Genomic DNA, 19834 nt, shown 5'->3' with positions numbered 1-19834 from the left:
TTCTGCTGATGCCCCACCTCCCCCTTGTACCCCATCTGTTACTTATTTTTATACATATATTCTTTCTCTCACTCTCTTTTTCTCCCTCTGTCCCTCTGAATATACCCCTTGCCCATCCTCTGGGTCCAACCGCACCCCCCCCCGTCTTTCTTCCCGGACCACCTGTCCCATGATCCTCTCATATCCCTTTTGCCAATCACCTGTCCAGCTCTTGGCTCCATCCCTCCCCCTCCTGTCTTCTCCTATCATTTTGGATCTCCCCCTCCCCCTCCAACTTTCAAATCCCTTACTCACTCTTCCTTCAGTTAGTCCTGACGAAGGGTCTCGGCCTGAAACGTCGACTGCACCTCTTCCTAGAGATGCTGCCTGGCCTGCTGCGTTCACCAGCAACTTTGATGTGTGTTGCTTGAATTTCCAGCATCTGCAGAATTCCTGTTGTTCACCATTCAAAAGAAAGGTGTCCACTTAAAGGTGTCCAAACAAGAGAAAATCTGCGGATGCTCAAAATCCCTTCGTGTCTTGGCCTGAAATGGCCACTGTTTACTCTTTTCCGTAGATGCTGCCTGTCCTGCTGAGTTCCTCCAGCATTTTGTGTGTGTTGCTTTAGCTTGACCAGCACAACATGGTTCCAACATGAGCTATCTTCAGGAATCACTGTGCCACTCCCCAAAGCTTATTCAAAAACACTTCAAAGTTTAAAGTAAATTTATTATCAAAGTACATACATGTCACCGTATACTACCGTGACAATCATTTTCTTGTGGGCATTCACAGTAGATACAAATAAACAGCAGAATCAATGAGAAGCTACACACAAAGAAAGTCAGACACACAACCAATGTGCAAATTTAAAAAAGCAAACAATACTAGTAGTAGTAAATAAATAATATTGACACAATTTTATGACATATTCTCATACAGCAATGGGTACAAGGAAATACCACCAAATGTAATACCTTCCTTTGCATCACCCTAACCCCTCCCCTCCCCCCCCAATCTCACCACCACCTCACACACCTCGACCTTGAAGCACGTCACCTTCTCAAATGTTACTAAACCTTGGAGCTTTCTGTCCGACTGCACTACAAATGTAGCTTCATCCACTGCAAGCCAGGGACTCTGAATGGTGGTTTCCCATCCCTTCTCGAGGACAGTTTGACATAAGTGTAACCGTTGGCCCTGCCAACTACCCCCATGCGCTTCTGTGCAATTCATTGGCCTCAGAGGGCTGTGGAGGCCACGTCGTTGGGTATATTTAAAGCGGAGGTTGTTAGGCTCTTGCTTAATAAGGGCGTCAAAGAAGGAGGCAGGATAGTTGGGTTGAGAGGAATGATAAATCAGTCATGATGGAATGGCGGAACAGACTCAATGGATTGAATTCTGTTAAGTCCCGCTGAAGGGTTCAGGCCCGAAACGTCGACTGTACTCTTTTCCTAGATGCTGCCTGGCCTGCTGAGTTCCTCCAGCACTTTGTGCGTGCTGCTCTGCCCTTATGTCTTATGCTTTATGGTCATCTCAACTTCCCCCAGCTGCCTTTGTCCCATAACTCTGGGTAACTATGCCGTATAAAAAACTCTAAAATTCTCTATTTTGAAAGCATTCGTCCACAATAGATATTGTTCTGCAAAGAAATCTTCCACTTTTTCTTCATTTAATTTCTAAATGGGCCAGTGCTTGTTCTAAGTGTATGCCCCTGCCTTCCAATGAACTCCTCTCAAGAAACAGACCCTTTGAACACTTCTTGGATCAACTCAAAATCTCCTCCTCTCAGTGAGTGCGAGCCAAATATGTCCAATCTGCCCATTTTCCAGCATCTGCCCCCCCCATTATCACTCCGTTTAAACCCCGATATCATTCCCTGTTGCCTTTTGCCGAAAACCGATACTCCGTGGTTCTGACGGTGAAGGCTCCCGTGGCATTGCCATTAAAACCAATGAACGCTGTAAAGTGCTTCCGCGGAAGGAAACAATTAATTACTCTGGTATCCGCGCGTCCCGAGCCTCCCTCACAGACCCACGCGGCCGCTTGAACAGTGAGTCAAGTGCAACCAGTTCAGAGGCGCATCAGCACTTACACAGACACCCTCTCTGACACACCCAGAGGATACAGGCAGGGGTTATCTGGCTCCAACATTCAAAAGAGCGAGCAAACGAAATTCTGGATTTCATTGACGCCGACAGGACGTTTTCCTAAACTGATTTATGTGCCGATCAAACACACGTGGAGCGCAAAGGGAGAGGCTGAAGTTTTCAGTCATATAGGACTCTGCGACTGAAAAAAAAGGAATCGCAAGCTGGAAATAAAGCGGTGAAGGTCAGTAGACAGTCTTGGGATCGCATTGAAGGAGAGTAGAGGGTGTGTTCCGGGCTCCGCCTCTCCCACAACAGATAGACGCGTTGAAGCAGTCAGATCACTGGGCAAAAAGGCAGCCAGAAATCAAAGTGGGACCACAATAGCTAATGTCTCACACCTAACGTTACACCGAGAGAGAGAGACAGAGAGAGGGGGAGAGGGGAGAGAACGGCGCTGATGTATACTTAGTGTGTGCCCGGCAAAAGGCGACGAAGCCGGTGACAACCTCCAACTGTGCGCTTCTGACCCTTTTATCCAAAGAGGTTAATTGGGAGGAAAAGTCTTGAAATTTCTGTGGTTCGTCCAGCCCTTGGGCTGGAAAAGGTCAATCAAACTGAAACCTGAGTGTCTTTTTTTAAATTTGCAGCTGCTTTTCCTTCTCTTCTCCTGTCAACCCCTGCACCCTGAGATTTCACCGGGACCGTTAGGTTTGGAAGGATTGCTGTTGTGGTTTACTGAAATAGACTTCGGAGAGACTGGAAACAAAGTGACAATGTCGCGGATCAGTTGGGTTCCCCGTTTATCTCCGGATCCCAGTGGACGTCGGCTCACCTTCGGTCTCCGCAGGCTCAGCGCGTTCATCCTTCAGGTTTCCCTTCTCTGTCTGCCCGGGGACAGGGCGGCGATCGCTTGGAGACCGCCGCAGGCCAGGCTCCGGCTCACCTTCTCAGGTACAACTCAAATGATTCACGCTTGCTCCTTGACCGTGCTCTTCTCGTTCTCGTGTCTCACTGTCTGTACCATCCAGTATCACTTTTTCTATCGTTTTCTTCTGCCTCAACCACCTCATGAATTATTTGGTTATTTCTGATTGTCTTTCAGTTTTTTCCCCTCTGATTCTTCTTCAACCTCCCGTCACTTCCACAAATTTGAATGTCTGATTGTCTCTTGTCTCTTGTGTCCATCACCATCTCTCACTCCGCTTTCTTTTTTAAAAATATCTATTGCTTTATTCCCCCCACCGCACCCCCCTCCCCCTGGGTACCAGGGTATCGCTTCTCTACTTAAACTTGCAGATGTACATCTAGTCTCTTGGTCTTAATATGCGTTAAGACCACACCCTGTCTATTAATCAATTGTTGCTGAAATCTCACAGTCTCAACAGGTTTTTCATAAAACCAATGCCTTACACATGTTTTATGAAATGTCAGATTGAATACAGTAATATCAATTGAAATCAGCCCCAGCGTTCTTTGTCTGAAAACTATTATTGGAATCATTAATTTTATTGGACAATTACCTTATAATTTGTGACACTTCTCTGGCAATGCGTTAGTTTGGGCGCAAATGGCGCGTTTAAATATTAACTAACTGTATAGCAGGAATTCCAACTCTTGTTAACCATTACCTATCCAAAAGTAAACACGAGAGATTCTGCAGATGCTGGAAATCCAGAGTAACTCGTATAAACTGGTGGAGGACTCAGCAGGAGAGGAACGCAGTTGAGGTTTCAAGCTGAGCCCCTTTTTCAGGGCTGGAAAGGACTGGGGAAGAGAGCAAAATGAGAAGGCGGGAGGGTGGAGGAGTGCAAGGTAGAAGGTGATAGGTGAAGCCATTTGGGTGGGGATGCAGTAATATTCCTTTCCCTCCCTTCCCCCCCCCCCCACTTCTTATTCTGGCTTCTTTCCCCTTCCTTTCCAGTCCTGATGCAGGGTCTCAGCCTGAAACGTCCACTGTTTCCTGTAGATGCTGCCTGCCCGACTGAGTTCCTCCAGCATTTTGTATATGACCTACTACCCAATGGCTCTATGACAAGAATTTTGCAAGTAAGGAAAGATTTTGAGCTATCAGAAGCCCCCAGAATATGTCATATTGCTTTACAACTTTGGATTTGAACACAAGTTTCCATAAATCAGATGATAGGCTTACAATCTCTTGTACATGTCATTTGAAGGATAAATGTTGATAAAGAACATGAGTTATTGCTGGTCAATCTTCATCAATGGATCTACGAGGTGACACCCTAACATTACAGTGTGACGGGTGTCCTGCAGCTATGAGTATTGTACTCTTGTGCTTTATGGTTGAAAACAGACAAGCTGGCTTTGAAAGCCACAATTGTACTGTTGGTCATTTTTCAACAGAGCTAGTAGATGTAATGCAAAATATTTATGTGATGAATGTATCTTTGGGTAAAATTCCAGCAACGATGCTTAAGGGTGGATTTATTGATGTCAGGCATTCACTGAGCAAAGAAAAGAGTGCAAAAAAAGAGCACTAAGATTTTAGTGATAACTCTTCAGTGAAGTTCACATACGGGACACCAAGTCTCCATCCAAATAAAGACCTCCTTCAAGGAGGAACTCCTCTTGAGCAGAGACTTTTGGGCAGGGGTTGTTTGCTGCTGAGTAGAGTTTTCTCATGGGAAAAAAGACAGGGTTTCATTGGTTAATCTACCCCTGTTTATGAAGCTGTTCAGGTAGATCCTAGAAGACATCTTTCAAGAGTTGGGGGTAGTGAAGGTAGTATTTGATTTGGTGGACCTTGCGTTCATCAAACTGTGAAGTTTTCCTTTATTCTTATTTGGATTTTCTCAAAAAGTTTAAAGTTTTTAAGAATTGAGGTTACTTGCAGACACCAGATCGGCTCTTGAAGGCCATATTAGTGCTCTCAGACAGATTTTCACAAAAATGGCAAACAGATGTTAATCCATGGCAGGTGTCTTGAGATCCCATAAATACATGAGACACCACCTTTACATTCTTTAAAGAAGGGAATCTATTATCCTTACCTTGGTTGGGTCTTTCTTATAATTCAGGGGACATAAATACAAAAGCTGAAGGCAGAGTGATGTGGAATTCCTGATTTATCTGGAAATATGCCAACTTCCCTATATTTCATTAACTTCTCATGAAGATTCATTATCATGGCTGTTCTGTCTGTAACTCTGGAACGCTAGCAAGGTGGTTGATTTTTAACTGCTTGTGAAATTACTTGGTAGGTAATTTGGTTGTATCCAACCACAATGGAAAGTGTATTGAAACTCAATGGGCCCCCAGGCATTGGCCATGATTTTGGATGGAGGTTGGATTATCAAGATTTGACATTCAGCGATGCTCTTCTGCACACCACTATTGTAACATGTGGTTATTTAAGTTACTGTTGCTTTCCTGTCAGCTTGAACTAGTTTGGCCATTCTCCTCCGACCTCTCTGATTAACAAGGCATTTTTTGCCACAGAGCTGCCAAAGACTGGATTTATTTTTTTTTTTTTGTTTTCACACCATTCTCTGTGAATTCTAGAGACTGTTGTGCACGAAAATCCCAGGAGATCAGCAGTTTCTAAAGTACTCAGATCACCCTATCTGGCAAAACAATCATTCCACGGTCAAAGTCACCACATCACATCTCTTCTCCACTCTGATGTTTGGCATGGACAAGAACTGAAACTCTTGACCAGGTCTGCATGTTTTATGCATTGAGTTGCTGCCACATGATTAGCTGATTAGATATTTGCGTTAACAAACAGGTATACAAGTGTACCTAATAAAGTAGCCACTGAGTGTAAGTTGGGTGATGAATGTTAACATTCACCATTGAGTGACTCTGAAACACTGTGACAGAATCCTGAGGGACCTACTTATAGGACTGGATATAGAATGCGTGGTGAATGAACTAGCATGGGACTAGCTTACTTGACTTAATCATTCCCATCCTAGGTACCATGAATGCACTATTAATAGAAGACTCCATCCCATATTTCTTAGGGAACTGAAAGCCCCCATCGTAACAATGAGGATGCTTTCATTCTGGCACTATCACCATGCTAAATGGGATAGATTCAGAATAGATCTAACACTCAAAGCTCGTCACCCACGTGACAGCGACAGTCCATTGCCTTGAGCAGAAATTTCTTCCATGACAAATTATAAACATATCTCTCACTCTGCGGTATGAGGCCAGGGCCCTTGTTTGGTGAGGGTTGTGGATGTGCTTGTCAGTGTCTAAAAATGAGGCTCCATCTGTGAAGCTATGGCACCTGATTACATATCTACTCAACAGTGGAATTGGCAACTGATAGATGGAGTTAAGGGCCACAAGAGCAGCTGAAATTTTACATTAAAAAAAATCAAACCACTTATGGGAGGAGGGTGTCTAGAATATTTCTGCCCCCTGTGATGGAGCTCTCTGACAGGAGTGCATACTGCAAGGCTGAAGTGTTTGTAGCACTAATTCACCTTGGTCACCTCCTAATGGTCTTTTGAAGTGACGAACGGCTCAGTGTAATGGATGCAGCAAAGACCATGGGCCTCTACAATATTGTTAAGCAGAAGATACCAAAGGTTTGAGAGGATATACCACCAGGCTCAAAGACAGCTTCTCTCCTGCTCTTTTCAGACTCGTATACACTAAACAATGGACTCCTGATCTCCCAATCTAACTTGTTGTGACTCTTGCATTTTACCTACCTGCACTGCACTTTCTCTGTAATCTAACACTACATTCTGTATTCTTTTATACTACTACAATGTACTTATGTGTGGAATCAGTTTGAATGGCAAACAAACAAAAGCTTTCCACCATACCTCGGTTCATAAAACAATTCGGTTCAACTCTTTCTGTAGCAAAATGTCATTAGTGGTATTTATTCATTAATCACCTTTTCACTGAAAATCCTTTTGGTGTTCATCAGAGTTATTTAGCTCCAGACCTCATCAGAGTTGTACAAACACAGGCAAAATATTGAATTTCATAAAGAGATGTGCGAGTGACTGGCGATTGAATGAGGGTCAGAATCTGAATCAGAATCAGGTTTAATATCGCTGGCATATGTCATGAAATATGTTGTTTTTCAGCAGCAGTACATTGCAATATATTATAATGAAAACTGTAAGTTATATATAATTAAACAAGGAGTGCAAAAGAAAACAAAAAAAAGTGATATAGTGTTCGTGGGTTCATTGACCAAACAGAAATCTGATGATGGAGGGGAGGAAACTGTTCCTAAAATGCTGAGTGTGTATCTTCAGGCTCCTGTGCCTTTTCCTTGATGGTAACAATGGGAAAAAAGCATTGGGTGTCCTGAGTGATGGGTGCGACCTTATTGGGACATCACCTTTTGAAGGAGTCCTGGATGCTGGGGAAGCTAGAGCCCATGTTGGAGCCGGCTGTGTTTTCAACCTTCTGCAGCTTTTCCCAATCCCGTGCAGTGGCCCTTCCATACCAAACGGTGTTGCAACCGGTTAGAATGCTCTCCATGGTACATCTCTATAAACTTGCATGAGTTTTTGCTGACATACCAAGTCTCCACAACTCCTAATGAAATATAGTTGCTGTCATATCTTTATAATCGCAACAAATTGTTTGTCCCGGGACCAGATCTCCAGAGATGTTGACACCCAGAAACTTGAAACTGCTCTCCCCTTCTACTGCTGAATCCTTGATGAGGACTGGAGCATTTTCCCTCAGCTTCCTCTTCCTGAAGTCCACGATCAATTCCTTCGTCTTACTGATGTTGAGTGCCAGGTTGTTGTGACACCACTCAAATCAGCTGATCTTTCTCACTCCTGTCACCATCTGAAATTCTGCCAACAGTAGTTGTGTTATCAGCAAATTTATAGATGGCATTTGAACTGTGCCTAGCCACACAGTTGTGGGTGTAGAGAGAATAGAACATTAAGCTAAGCACACATACTTGAGGTGCACCTGTGTTAATTGTCAGTGAGAAGATGTTACTTCCAATCTGCAATGACTGTGGTCTTCCGATGAGGGTGACGTTATACAAGCAGTGGTACAATTGAATTTATTGAGAAGATTCTGGTTGGAGTTATTACCTTGCACAAAGGAAGTGGTTGAGGTTGTCAGGTGTCATTCACCCCTGTCCCTTGAATCGTTGCAGGAGATCTTGAGGGCAGTGTCCTAACTTGCCCATCTTCAGCTGCTTCATCAATAACCTTCCTTCTGTTAGTAAGTCAGACATTGGAATAGTTAATGATAATTGTACAGTTTCTTTTTCAATTGCTGAGATAATGAAGCAGTCAGTGTCTGCCCACAGCAAGATCAGGATACAGGACAATATTTAGGCATGGACACTGTGTGCCACACATAACCACCTCTAGCAGGTGACAGTCCAATGATGTTTTTTCGACAGTCTATTGTTGTTATTATCACCAAATCTGGGGATCAGAGTTGAACTGAAACTTAATTGAACTAACCAAACAATACTGTGTCTACAAGAATAGGTCGGTAGTGATGTTGCAATTATGTGCAAAGCCCCTCCAGTATTTGGATTGCTCAAGTTAACACTGTACCAAATATTTTCTACATGTTCGATTGAATGCAGCTTCTTCAATACTCATGAAGTTCCGTCATCAAGGCAAAGTATATCCCCACTTAAACAGCAACTTATCCAATGTGTTAAGCATTCACTCCCCCCATGAGAGGCATATCTTGGCTGCAGCACTCACCATCAAAAAGTACTCCGAGTTTCTCCACTACCTCTTCCCAAATCTGTGGCCTGCACAATACTGAGAAACTAGGATAGCTGGCACATGGGAACATCATCCTCTCTGGAGTTTCGTTCAAGTCTCACACCACCCTGATTCGGGAATGTGTCATCAATCTTAACATAGAAGTTAAGCAGTAATGTAGGAGAACTTACATTATTTGTCCCACAGGGAAATTATTTAGTGACAAACCACCACTCCTGTACATGGAGACTGGAATAGGGATTACATACTGGCTCTGCTAGTAATGTTCTCTTCCTGAAAATCAATTTGATTAAAAATGTTCAAGGCAGTTTGTTTTCATTTGACTCTATCACTTCACCAAACCTTCACCTATTTCCTTCAACAAAGTTGCTGGTGAACGCAGCAGGCCAGGCAGCATCTGTAGGAAGAGGTGCAGTTGACGTTTCAGGCCGAGACCCTTCGTCAGGACTAACTGAAGGAAGAGTGAGTAAGGGATTTGAAAGTTGGAGGGGGAGGGGGAGATCCAAAATGATAGGAGAAGACAGGAGGGGGAGGGATGGAGCCAAGAGCTGGACAGGTGATTGGCAAAAGGGGATACGAGAGGATCATGGGACAGGAGGTCCGGGAAGAAAGACGGGGGGGGGGGGACCCAGAGGATGGGCAAGAGGTATATTCAGAGGGACAGAGGGAGAAAAAGGAGAGTGAGAGAAAGAATGTGTGCATAAAAATAAGTAACAGATGGGGTACGAGGGGGGAGGTGGGGCCTAGCGGAAGTTAGAGAAGTCGATGTTCATGCCATCAGGTTGGAGGCTACCCAGACGGAATATAAGGTGTTGTTCCTCCAACCTGAGTGTGGCTTCATCTTTACAGTAGAGGAGGCCGTGGATAGACATGTCAGAATGGGAATGGGATGTGGAATTAAAATGTGTGGCCACTGGGAGATCCTGCTTTCTCTGGCGGACAGAGCGTAGATGTTCAGCAAAGCGGTCTCCCAGTCTGCGTCGGGTCTCGCCAATATATAAAAGGCCACATCGGGAGCACCGGACGCAGTATATCACCCCAGTCGACTCACTGGTGAAGTGTTGCCTCACCTGGAAGGACTGTTTGGGGCCCTGAATGGTGGTAAGGGAGGAAGTGTAAGGGCATGTGTAGCACTTGTTCCGCTTACACGGCTAAGTGCCAGGAGGGAGATCAGTGGGGAGGGATGGGGGGGACGAATGGACAAGGGAGTTGTGTAGGGAGCGATCCCTGCGGAATGCAGAGGGGGTGGGGAGGGATAGATGTGCTTAGTGGTGGGATCCCGTTGGAGGTGGTGGAAGTTACGGAGAATAATATGTTGGACCTGGAGGCTGGTGGGGTGGTAGGTGAGGACCAGGGTAAACCCTATTCCTAGTGGGGTGGCGAGAGGATGGAGTGAGAGCAGATGTACGTGAAATGGGGGAGATGCATTTAAGAGCAGAGTTGATAGTGGAGGAAGGGATGCCCCTTTCTTTAAAAAATGAAGACATCTCCCTCGTCCTAGAATGAAAAGCCTCATCCTGAGAGCAGATGCGGCGGAGACGGAGGAATTGCGAGAAGGGGATGGCGTTTTTGCAAGAGACAGGGTGAGAAGAGGAATAGTCCAGATAGCTGTGAGAGTCAGTAGGCTTATAGTAGACATCAGTGGATAAGCTGTCTCCAGAGACAGAGACAGAAAGATCTAGAAAGGGGAGGGAGGTGTCGGAAATGGACCAGGTAAACTTGAGGTCAGGGTGAAAGTTGGAGGCAAAGTTAATAAAGTCAACGAGTTCTGCATGCGTGCAGGAAGCAGCGCCAATACAGTCGTCGATGTAGCGAAGGAAAAGTGGGGGACAGATATCAGAATAGGCACAGAACATAGATTGTTCCACAAACCCAACAAAAAGGCAGGCATAGCTAGGACCCGTACAGGTGCCCATAGCTACACCTTTAGTTTGGAGGAAGTGGGAGGAGCCAAAGGAGAAATTATTAAGAGTAAGGACTAATTCCGCTAGACGGAGCAGAGTGGTGGTAGAGGGGAACTGATTAGGTCAGGAATCCAAAAAGAAGCGTAGAGCTTTGAGACCTTCCTGATGGGGGATGGAAGTATATAAGGACTGGACATCCATAGTGAAAATAAAGCGGTGAGGGCCAGGGAACTTAAAATCATCGAAAAGTTTAAGAGCGTGAGAAGTGTCACGAGCATAGGTCGGAAAGGATTGAACAGGGGGTGATAAAACCGTGTTGAGGTATGCAGAAATGAGTTCGGTGGGGCAGGAGCAAGCTGAGACAATAGGTCGGCCAGGACAGGCAGGTTTGTGGATCTTGGGTAGGAGGTAGAAACGGGAAGTGCGGGGTGTGGGAACTATAAGGTTGGTAGCAGTGGATGGGAGATCCCTTGAGTGGATAAAGTCGGTGATGGTGTGGGAGACAATGGCCTGGTGCTCCTTAGTGGGGTCACGATCGAGGGGTAAATAAGAGGAGGTATCCGCGAGTTGTCGCTGTGCCTCGGCAAGGTAGAGGTCAGTACGCCAGACTACAACAGCACTCCCCTTATCGGCGGGTTTAATAATAAGGTTAGGAATAATAAGGTTATTCCGTCTGGGTAGCCTCCAACCTGATGGCATGAACATCGACTTCTCTAACTTCTGCTAGGCCCCACCTCCCCCTCGTACCCCATCTGTTACTTATTTTTATGCACACATTCTTTCTCTCACTCTCCTTTTTCTCCCTCTGTCCCTCTGAATATACCTCTTGCCCATCCTCTGGGATCCCCCCCTCCTCCTTGTCTTTCTTCCCGGACCTCCTGTCCTATGATCCTCTCGTATCCCCTTTTGCCAATCACCTGTCCAGCTCTTGGCTCCATCCCTCCCCCTCCTGGCTTCTCCTATTATTTTCGATCTCCCCCTCCCCCTCCAACTTTCAAATCCCTTACTCACTCTTCCTTCAGTTAGTCCTGACGAAGGGTCTTGGCCTGAAACATCGACTGCACCTCTTCCTAGAGATGCTGCCTGGCCTGCTGCGTTCACCAGCAACTTTGATGTGTGTTGCTTGAATTTCCAGCATCTGCAGAATTCCTGTTGTTTCCTATTTCCTTCACTCCACCTCTCTTCTGAAAGCACTGATTTTCACTGGGTGAGTTTCTATGGTAACTACCTACATCAGCATTTTTAAGTTGTGCAGTTATATAGTGAACATTTATTTGTTTATTCAACTTTGGGAGATGTAACAGTTGATCCTTACCTACCTACATCAGATTCCTTCACATATGCATTTCCAGCAGGGACCACTGAATAACTAGTTACAAGTAGTTGTCTCTTTGCCTTCAGCTATGAAAATGCAATACTCCCTATCCCTCTGATTTTGTCCTCCATTTAAAAGTGATGCTCTTCCATTGTAATACTTCAGCTCACTCTGAGAATTGATGTCTTTGCCTTCCTGGGATAGAATCGGAGATCACGTTGTCCTACATCCTCCCAATAGCAATTCAGTGGGTTTTAAGGGAGAAAACAATGTTTTACTTTGACCAAGTGGTATGAACTGAACTCCTTTATGATATTATTTTGAAAGTACGTAATAGCGAAATACTATTTTTAAATGAGTTTCACTCATGATGGTGCAAGACTGAGATCATTAACTTTCCAGCAGGATTGGCAGCAGCTTTAGATTTTTAAGAAAAAGGAGTTCATAGTGGGCAATGTGATAAAGATGGCCAGTGCCAAATGTTCTAACTGGATGGATTCCTACTTGGCCTGGACCACAAAATTGAGGCGATCCATTTCTTCCATATTAATTACCTGCAAATAGCCAGCAATAGGTCAGTGCACCATATAAGTATCCCGGAACTGACTGGGCAACATTATCCACATCTGTAACAAACTGTAATCTTTGAAATTTATTGCATCACAGGTGCCATCTCAGCCCATCCTGGGGAAGTGTTCACTTGGTAACTGGTCTGTCATCAATCATGTTGATTCTTCTGTGGGCTTTGCTGTCTGATGACACACTGTTTGAGCAGGTAATTCTGGATGTACTGTTCCAGTGTCTTCTCGGGTACTCAACTCCTATGCAACTGAAAGATCCTGTGTATCACATGGCATAGTGTGTTAATATGCATCTGTTTCGTCTTTGAGATCATTGTCAATGTTCCTCTAAGGCTAATGGCATAAAAGCACTTTCCTTTCTTAAAATGGATTTTAAGTATTCTGATTTGAATTGGAGTTTCAATTTGACATCCAGCAACCCAGACACAGGTAATGAACTGCACCTTAAATTTAGAGAGATCAAAACAAATTGGCATTTACAGGGAATGCAAAAGGAATTCAAGGTGCTGAAATTGGGATTAATTTACATTGGGAGAGGCAGTGGAATCTGTAAAAAGAGACTGGAATTTACAGGTTAAACTGGACACACAATATACTTTATATTTTATACTTTATTGTCGCCAAACAATTGATACTAGAACATACAATCATCACAGCGATATTTGATTCTGTGCTTCCCGCATAATATAATATATAATCAGGCAGAAGAATTAGAAGTGAACTTTAATGCAGGCAGGTGCCATGTTCTATACAAGAAGAAAAAAGTAGTTTGCACATGAGCAGAGTTATTCCTGGAATAACGCGAAAGGAGAAACTGAACCAGACTTAGGACTTTTAGGAAACTCAGTGCTTAACAGGTCCAGCCAATGCAATCTGCAAAACCAATAGGGATCAAATGAGAGAGCCAAAGAAATAAAGCATGTCAGCAGAGGTGAGTAGTTCTGGAAGAACAGAAATGAAAGAGACTTCCTGAGATGAGCCATAAACCTGGATCCAGCGTTTGTTCTCTAGGTTCCAAGGAAACTATACAGCATTGGAAGTAACTGTGGAAATTTTATAGTCATAGTATCATATAAAGGGATTGGCAATTATAAGCATGAAAAAAAACAGAGTTTGAGAAATACGTGGCAAAATATAAAAGAAGCTTCTAGGGGAAACGGGTAACAAAAGAAGCAGAAGGCATTAGGAGATTTTTCGGATCAGTTTGTGTGACAGTAGGCACGATCACTTATAAGTAGAGTTTCTGATATCCTTTACTTTGTTTAGTTTCTCTATTAACATTCAAAAATTTAAAAAAAATACAATTCTAGTACTCACAATTTAACCTGTAAATTAATAGTATTCAAAGTTCATCGTTTAAAGAAAGCTTGAAGTACATTTACTATCAAAGTACTATATACTATTATCTTGGAATTTATTTTCTTGAAGGCATTTTCAGGAAAAAAGAAATACAGTAACATTTTATGAGAAAATCTACATAAACAAAAACTGACAACCAACCAATGTGCAAAAGAAGGCAAACTGCAAATAAAATAATACTGAGAACATGGGTTGTAAAAGAGTCCTTGAAAGTGAGTCTGCATGTCCACAGTAGTTGTGAATGAAGTTACCCATATTAGTTTAGGAGCCTGATGGTTGTAGCGTAATAACTGTTCCAGAACCTGGGTGGTGTGGGACCCGAGGCTTCTGTACCTTCTGCCCGATGGTAGAAGTAAGAAGAGAGCTTGGCCTGGATGATGGAGGTCTTTGATAATGGATGCTGCTTTCTTGTGGAAGCGCACCACGTAAATGCACTTCGTGGCGGAGCGGATGTTGCCTGTGATGGACAATTTATAATTTACAATTGCTGCTTTGTATGTGATGTTGCCTGCTGGAGGTCACACCTGAACCTCTTGTACCTGTATGGATTGCCACTACTGATTTAGCTCTCAGCAGATTATGAACCTCTTAGCTTATCCAGGGCTTCCGGTTGGGGACTGCTGAAAGTTTCTATGAGGGATGCACTCATCCACGTGCACCTTTATAAAGTCTATTCATTCTTTATGAAGAATTCATTCATCACTTTATGTAGTCTTTTCCGTTTCTGGGCAGATGAGCTTCCATACCAGGCTGTGATGCAACCTGTTAGGATACTCCCCATTTTGCATCTAGAGAATTTTTAGTGACATGCTGAATCTGCACAAGCTTCCAAGAAAGTTAGAGGAGCTGTCGCGCCTTTTGTGGTGGCACTAACATGCTGGACCCAGGACAGATCCTCTGAATGAGGTTACCCGTATTAGTTTAGCAGCCTGATGGTTGTCATACACCAACGAATATAAAGCTACTGATGCTTTCCACCCCTGATCCCATAATGAGGTCTGGCTCACGGACATCCAGCTTCTTCCTCCTGTGGTCAATAATCAGTTCTTTGGTTTTGCTGATGTTGAGTGGGAGATTGTTGTTCTCGCAACTAGATTTTCGATCTCTCTCCTGTAGCTGATTTGTCACTACATTTGATTTGGCCAAAAACAGTGGTGTCATCAGAAAACTTAAACATGGCATTGGAACTGTACTTAGCCATGCAGACATTAGTATAAGCACATAAAGCAGAGGGCTAAACACACAGCCCTGTGAGAGCACTGATGGTGAGCGTGGAGGGGATGTTGTTGCCAATCCATACTAATTGAGGTCTGCCGGAGAGGAAACCAAGGATCCAGTTGCACAAGGAGATACTATGGCCCAGGTCCTGAAGCTCAGTGATGTTTCAAGGGGATAATGGTGTTGAATACTGAGCTGTTGTCAATAAAGATGCATGATTCCTCATTGTCCAGGTGTTCTAGGGCTGAACGAAGAGCCAAGGAAATGGAATTGCTGTTGGCCTGTTGTGACAGAAGGCAAATGGAAGCAGATCTAGATAACTCCTTCATGACCAACCTCTCAAAGCACTTCATCACCTACTGTAGGAAGACTACCACCTTCTTCTTAAGCATGTGTATGATTAAAGCCAGTTTGGAGCACGTGGGTACCTCAAACTGCCAAAGTAAGAGGTTGAAGACGTTCTTAAACACCTCAGCCAGTTGATTAGCACTGATCTTCAGTTCTTGGCCAGGAACCCTGGCCGGGCCAATGCCTTTTGTGGATTCATCCTCCTGGAGGATGCTGTCACGTTGGCCTCAGAGACTAAAATCACCGGGTCACCGGGGCTTGTGTGAGTTCGTGAAGGTGCCGCTATGTTCAATCGGTAAAAGGTGAAAACTCTTTGGGAGCAAACCCTGTTGCCATGTATGTTGCTTGGTTTTGTTTTGTAGGAAGTGGTGGCATTTAAGCCCTACCACAGTTGTTGTGCATCTGTCTGTGATTCAGGTTGAGTCTGGAATTGCTGCTTTGTACATGAGGTTGCCTACTGGAGGTCACACCTGGGCCTCTTGTACTTGTCCGCATTTCCACCAGTGATTTAGCTCTCAGCAGATTGTGAACCTTTTAGTTTATCCAGGGCTTCTGGTTGGGGAATACTGAAAGATTCTGTGGGGACGCAGTCGTCCATGCGCACCTTTATAAAGTCAGTGATAACCATGTCATATTCATTCAGATCCTCTGATGAGTTTGTGAATATGGCCCAGTCCACTGACTTGAAGCAATCCCGTGACCACCTCTTTATTGTCCTTACCTCTGGTGCCGTGCTCTTTAGTCTCTGCCCATATGCAGGTGGGACAAGGACAGCCAGTATTATGCTGCTGAAGCCCTTTTAAGGAGATATAACTTTTCTCTGATTCTCCATCTAAGTTCAAATGTGAGGTAGAATCAAATCAAAGACTGTAAATCACAAAGTGTCACTTTGTTGATTTTTCAACTGTTCAGATTCTGTTGAACATTCTGATAAATTTTGCATTCATGTAATAGCTTTTGGTGGTATATGTGCATAAATCTACAAATCCCTCCACAGTTCCTAAATTCTCACAGTTAAGACAATATTTCATCTTCTTTTAAAACTTAAGATAGATGACCACAGCTTCCTTAAAATTAAGCTCCATCTACCCACCCACTTAATCTATGTCCCAGAATATTATTTGCTCAGCTATACGACCTATAGTGGCTTTAAACTTAACTTCACCTATAAGATTGGATATAAAATGCACTACTTCTCAACCTATTACCAGTACATAAGGTGAAAAGCTGAGGCCCCAGTATAAGTTCCTGAACAATACTATTTGTCACATCTTATCATATACACAGTACATTCCATTTCTCAGTCTTTGTTAGGTGTCTTGGATCCTGATACTTTAGGGATCCAAATGTTCTTTGCAAGTCAAGAATGTGATTGCTTACGATCAGTTTATTAAGTGTTATAAAACTGAAAAGCAAGTAAGAAAGAGGAGCCAAGAGAACAAAAAAAAACACGACAAAGGACAGAGCAGTCCTGGCCATCTCCTACTCAGACTGGAGATCAAAGTTCCAATGATAACAATTAACCTATAGAATAGCCAGATTCAAGTGGCCTGCCACCTATGACTGAAAACTAAGAAGCTTTGAGGAAAAACACAAAGCATCTGTACCATAATTACTGGAAAATTCTCTGAATAATTAATGCATGTATATAGATGATTATAACAATACAAGCAAGCATAGGAAAGTTAAATTACAAGAAAACTAACAATGCTACATGCCAAGCCAACAAATTCTTGTTTGTTGCATAGCAAAATTTCTGCTGACTGTCTTGCATCTGCACGAATGTATAAAGGTTTACCATAATAAAGTGATTTCTGAACTTCGTTAGAAACAGGGAATCTGAAATCACCCTTGGTGTGTGCATAGGCTCTTTGCTTCAGATTTCGGTAGTGAAGTATTCTCTGTCAAAGAGATTAACTGTTACTTTATTGTTAATTTAGACTGAGTTTAAAATTTAGGGCTTTAGTGACTGGGTGAGACAGATTAACTTTGTGGAAGACACTACTGGTAATTCCCTTTGCATGGTTGAATATATATCACTCACTGGCAGGCAAGGTCAGAGCTGAAGCTATCCTCAAAGATTAATATAAAATTTATCTTGTTTTGTGTTCAAGAAATACATTTTAACAGCAGTGCAATGATTCATGAAAAAAGTAATGTTTCATATTTATAAAGCACTATATCATATCTGCACCATCAGTTCCTTGGTGTGTAGTTATAGTTGCATATGGTAACTAACTTGCACAAGCAGATTCCACGAAAAGTAAATAAATTGAATGATAAATTGCCTTGTGTTTTGATGCTATTGTTTGAAACAGACTTGATAAACTGCCTCATAGCTCCAGTGACCCTGCTTCAATCCTGACCTCTGGTGCTGTCCATGTGGAGTCTGCACGTTCTCCTTGTTGTTGCATTGATTTCCTCTGGCTGCTCTGGTTTCCTTATAGACATGTGTGTTTTAGGGTCAAATGGGCCACTTTAAATTGTCAACAGTGTGTAGCTGATGGGGCTGCTGGGAGAATAAAGTGGGATTAGTGTTGAAATAGTGCAAACTGGTGCTTGAAGATCAGTGTGTACCCGTTGGGCCAAACAGCCTGTTTCCATGCTTTATGACTGCAGCACGTTTCATTCATATGAGTAGGTACTTGATTTAATGCCTCAGATGAAAAATAGTTCTACCCAACAACATATCATTCTCTTGAAAAATCATCTTGGACTATACATGTTCCTAAGAAAGCATGAATCCAGGCCCTTTGGTTTCAGAGGTTAGACTACAACCAGATGAACCTTTCTGACACAAAGAAAAACTTAAGCAAGTCTATTCATACACTTATATTCTACCACAAAGCCTAGGAGGTACATTACATTAAATATGTATAAATTATGTGACATAAGTGGAATTTTAAATGTTTTTCCTACCTCAGCAAACGTTTTGTTCACCCTTTCATTATTTTCCATAAACATTGACCCATTATAAATCTGTTTATTCTGGATAATGTATCACAAGTACTGAAATTTTCAACAGTCATGCGGAATATATGGAATGTATTGTGGAATCTCTAGCTTCGCATACTCAAGGATTTTTGTTAAAAAGGAACTTTATTCATTTCTACCATTTTGTTATTCTTTTCTTCCCAGTTAAAAATCTGGCATTTTCCTACCCCTTACCTGAATCAGTGGCCTCTAACGAATGGGTCAGTGATGCTGGATGAAATGTCCCCTTTTTCTGTTGAGAAAAATATTTTCTTCATACTTATTCTCTTTTTTCGACCCCTTTTGTCCTCATTTGCAGCTTCTTTCACCCACAACAAATTCACTTTCATTTTCTGGCATTTTTCCTCACCCTCTCCCCTTTCAGCATTACCAGTCCATTTCCCTAGTTGACCAAATTTTTCTTGTGATCTAGGTCCTCCCTGTCATCACCTTTATTTGGTATCTGACTTGGTTCTTCTGTTTTACTACCCCCTGTATTTCTTCTCCACTTAATCTTTTTTTTACAATTTGTCTTCTTTTGTACATTGGATGTTTGTCAGTCTTTGTATGTATAGTTTTTAATAAATTCTATTGTTTTTAAAAAGACTCTTTCCCAGTCTTCAACACTATCTACACCACCAACATTCATATCATCTGCAAGATTACCAACCCACCCATCTGCAGTACTGTGCACAATTCTTCAGCATACATGCACACACATATATATATTACTAGGGGGCCTAAGACTTTTGCACAGTACTGTAGTAATTTTATGTATTACACAGTACTGCTGCCACAAAAAAATTCATGTCATATGTAAGTGATGATAAACATGATTCTGATATGGGTCTCTATTGTGGACTGAGAGTAGGAAGCAAGCAGATGGGGAGAGGGGAGGGAGCATGAAGCACCAGAGAGACATTCTGTAATGATCAATAACCAATTGTTTGGAATCAGAATTAGGTTTATTATCACCGGCATGTGATGTGAAATTTGTTAACTTAGCAGCAGCCGTTCAATACAATACATAATTTAGAAGAAAAATAATATAATAAATAAATAAATCAATTACAGTATACTTATATTGAATAGATTAAAAATCATGCAAAAAAAACAGAAATATACATTAAAAAGTTCAGGTAGTGTTCATGGGTTCAATGTCCATTTAGGAATCGGATGGCGGAGGGGAGGAAGCTGTTCCTGAATTGCTGAGTGTGTGCCTTCAGGCTTCAGTACCTCCTACCTGATGGTAATAGTGAGAAAAGGGTATGCCCTGGGTGCTGGAGGTCCTTAATAATGGACGCTGCCTTTCTGAGACACCGCTCCCTGAAGATGTCCTGGGTACTACCCAAGA

At 42.8% G+C, this 19834-nt stretch overlaps 1 protein-coding gene across 4 annotated transcripts in view; it reads left to right on the top strand.

Moving 5' to 3' along the window:
- Positions 1-2030: 2030 nt before the first annotated feature.
- The window catches only part of sema3h (sema domain, immunoglobulin domain (Ig), short basic domain, secreted, (semaphorin) 3H), a 233713-nt gene continuing 215909 nt past the window's right edge, over positions 2031-19834 (top strand). Inside the window, exons 1-2 of one of the 4 annotated variants that reach the window (XM_072280640.1) lie at positions 2031-2313; positions 2720-3023. In XM_072280640.1, the coding sequence (XP_072136741.1) occupies positions 2846-3023 (178 nt within the window). In that variant the 5' untranslated portion in view covers positions 2031-2313; positions 2720-2845. Of the gene's footprint in view, positions 2314-2339; positions 3024-19834 lie in introns of those variants that run through there. The other 3 variants (XM_072280642.1, XM_072280641.1, XM_072280643.1) reach the window with 3 other exon arrangements.

The sequence above is a fragment of the Mobula birostris genome, chromosome 16 (assembly GCF_030028105.1).
Source record: "Mobula birostris isolate sMobBir1 chromosome 16, sMobBir1.hap1, whole genome shotgun sequence".
NCBI lineage: Eukaryota > Metazoa > Chordata > Chondrichthyes > Myliobatiformes > Myliobatidae > Mobula > Mobula birostris.
The sequence above is the reverse complement of the archived record's forward strand: the minus strand, read 5'-3'. Positions and strand labels throughout refer to the sequence as shown.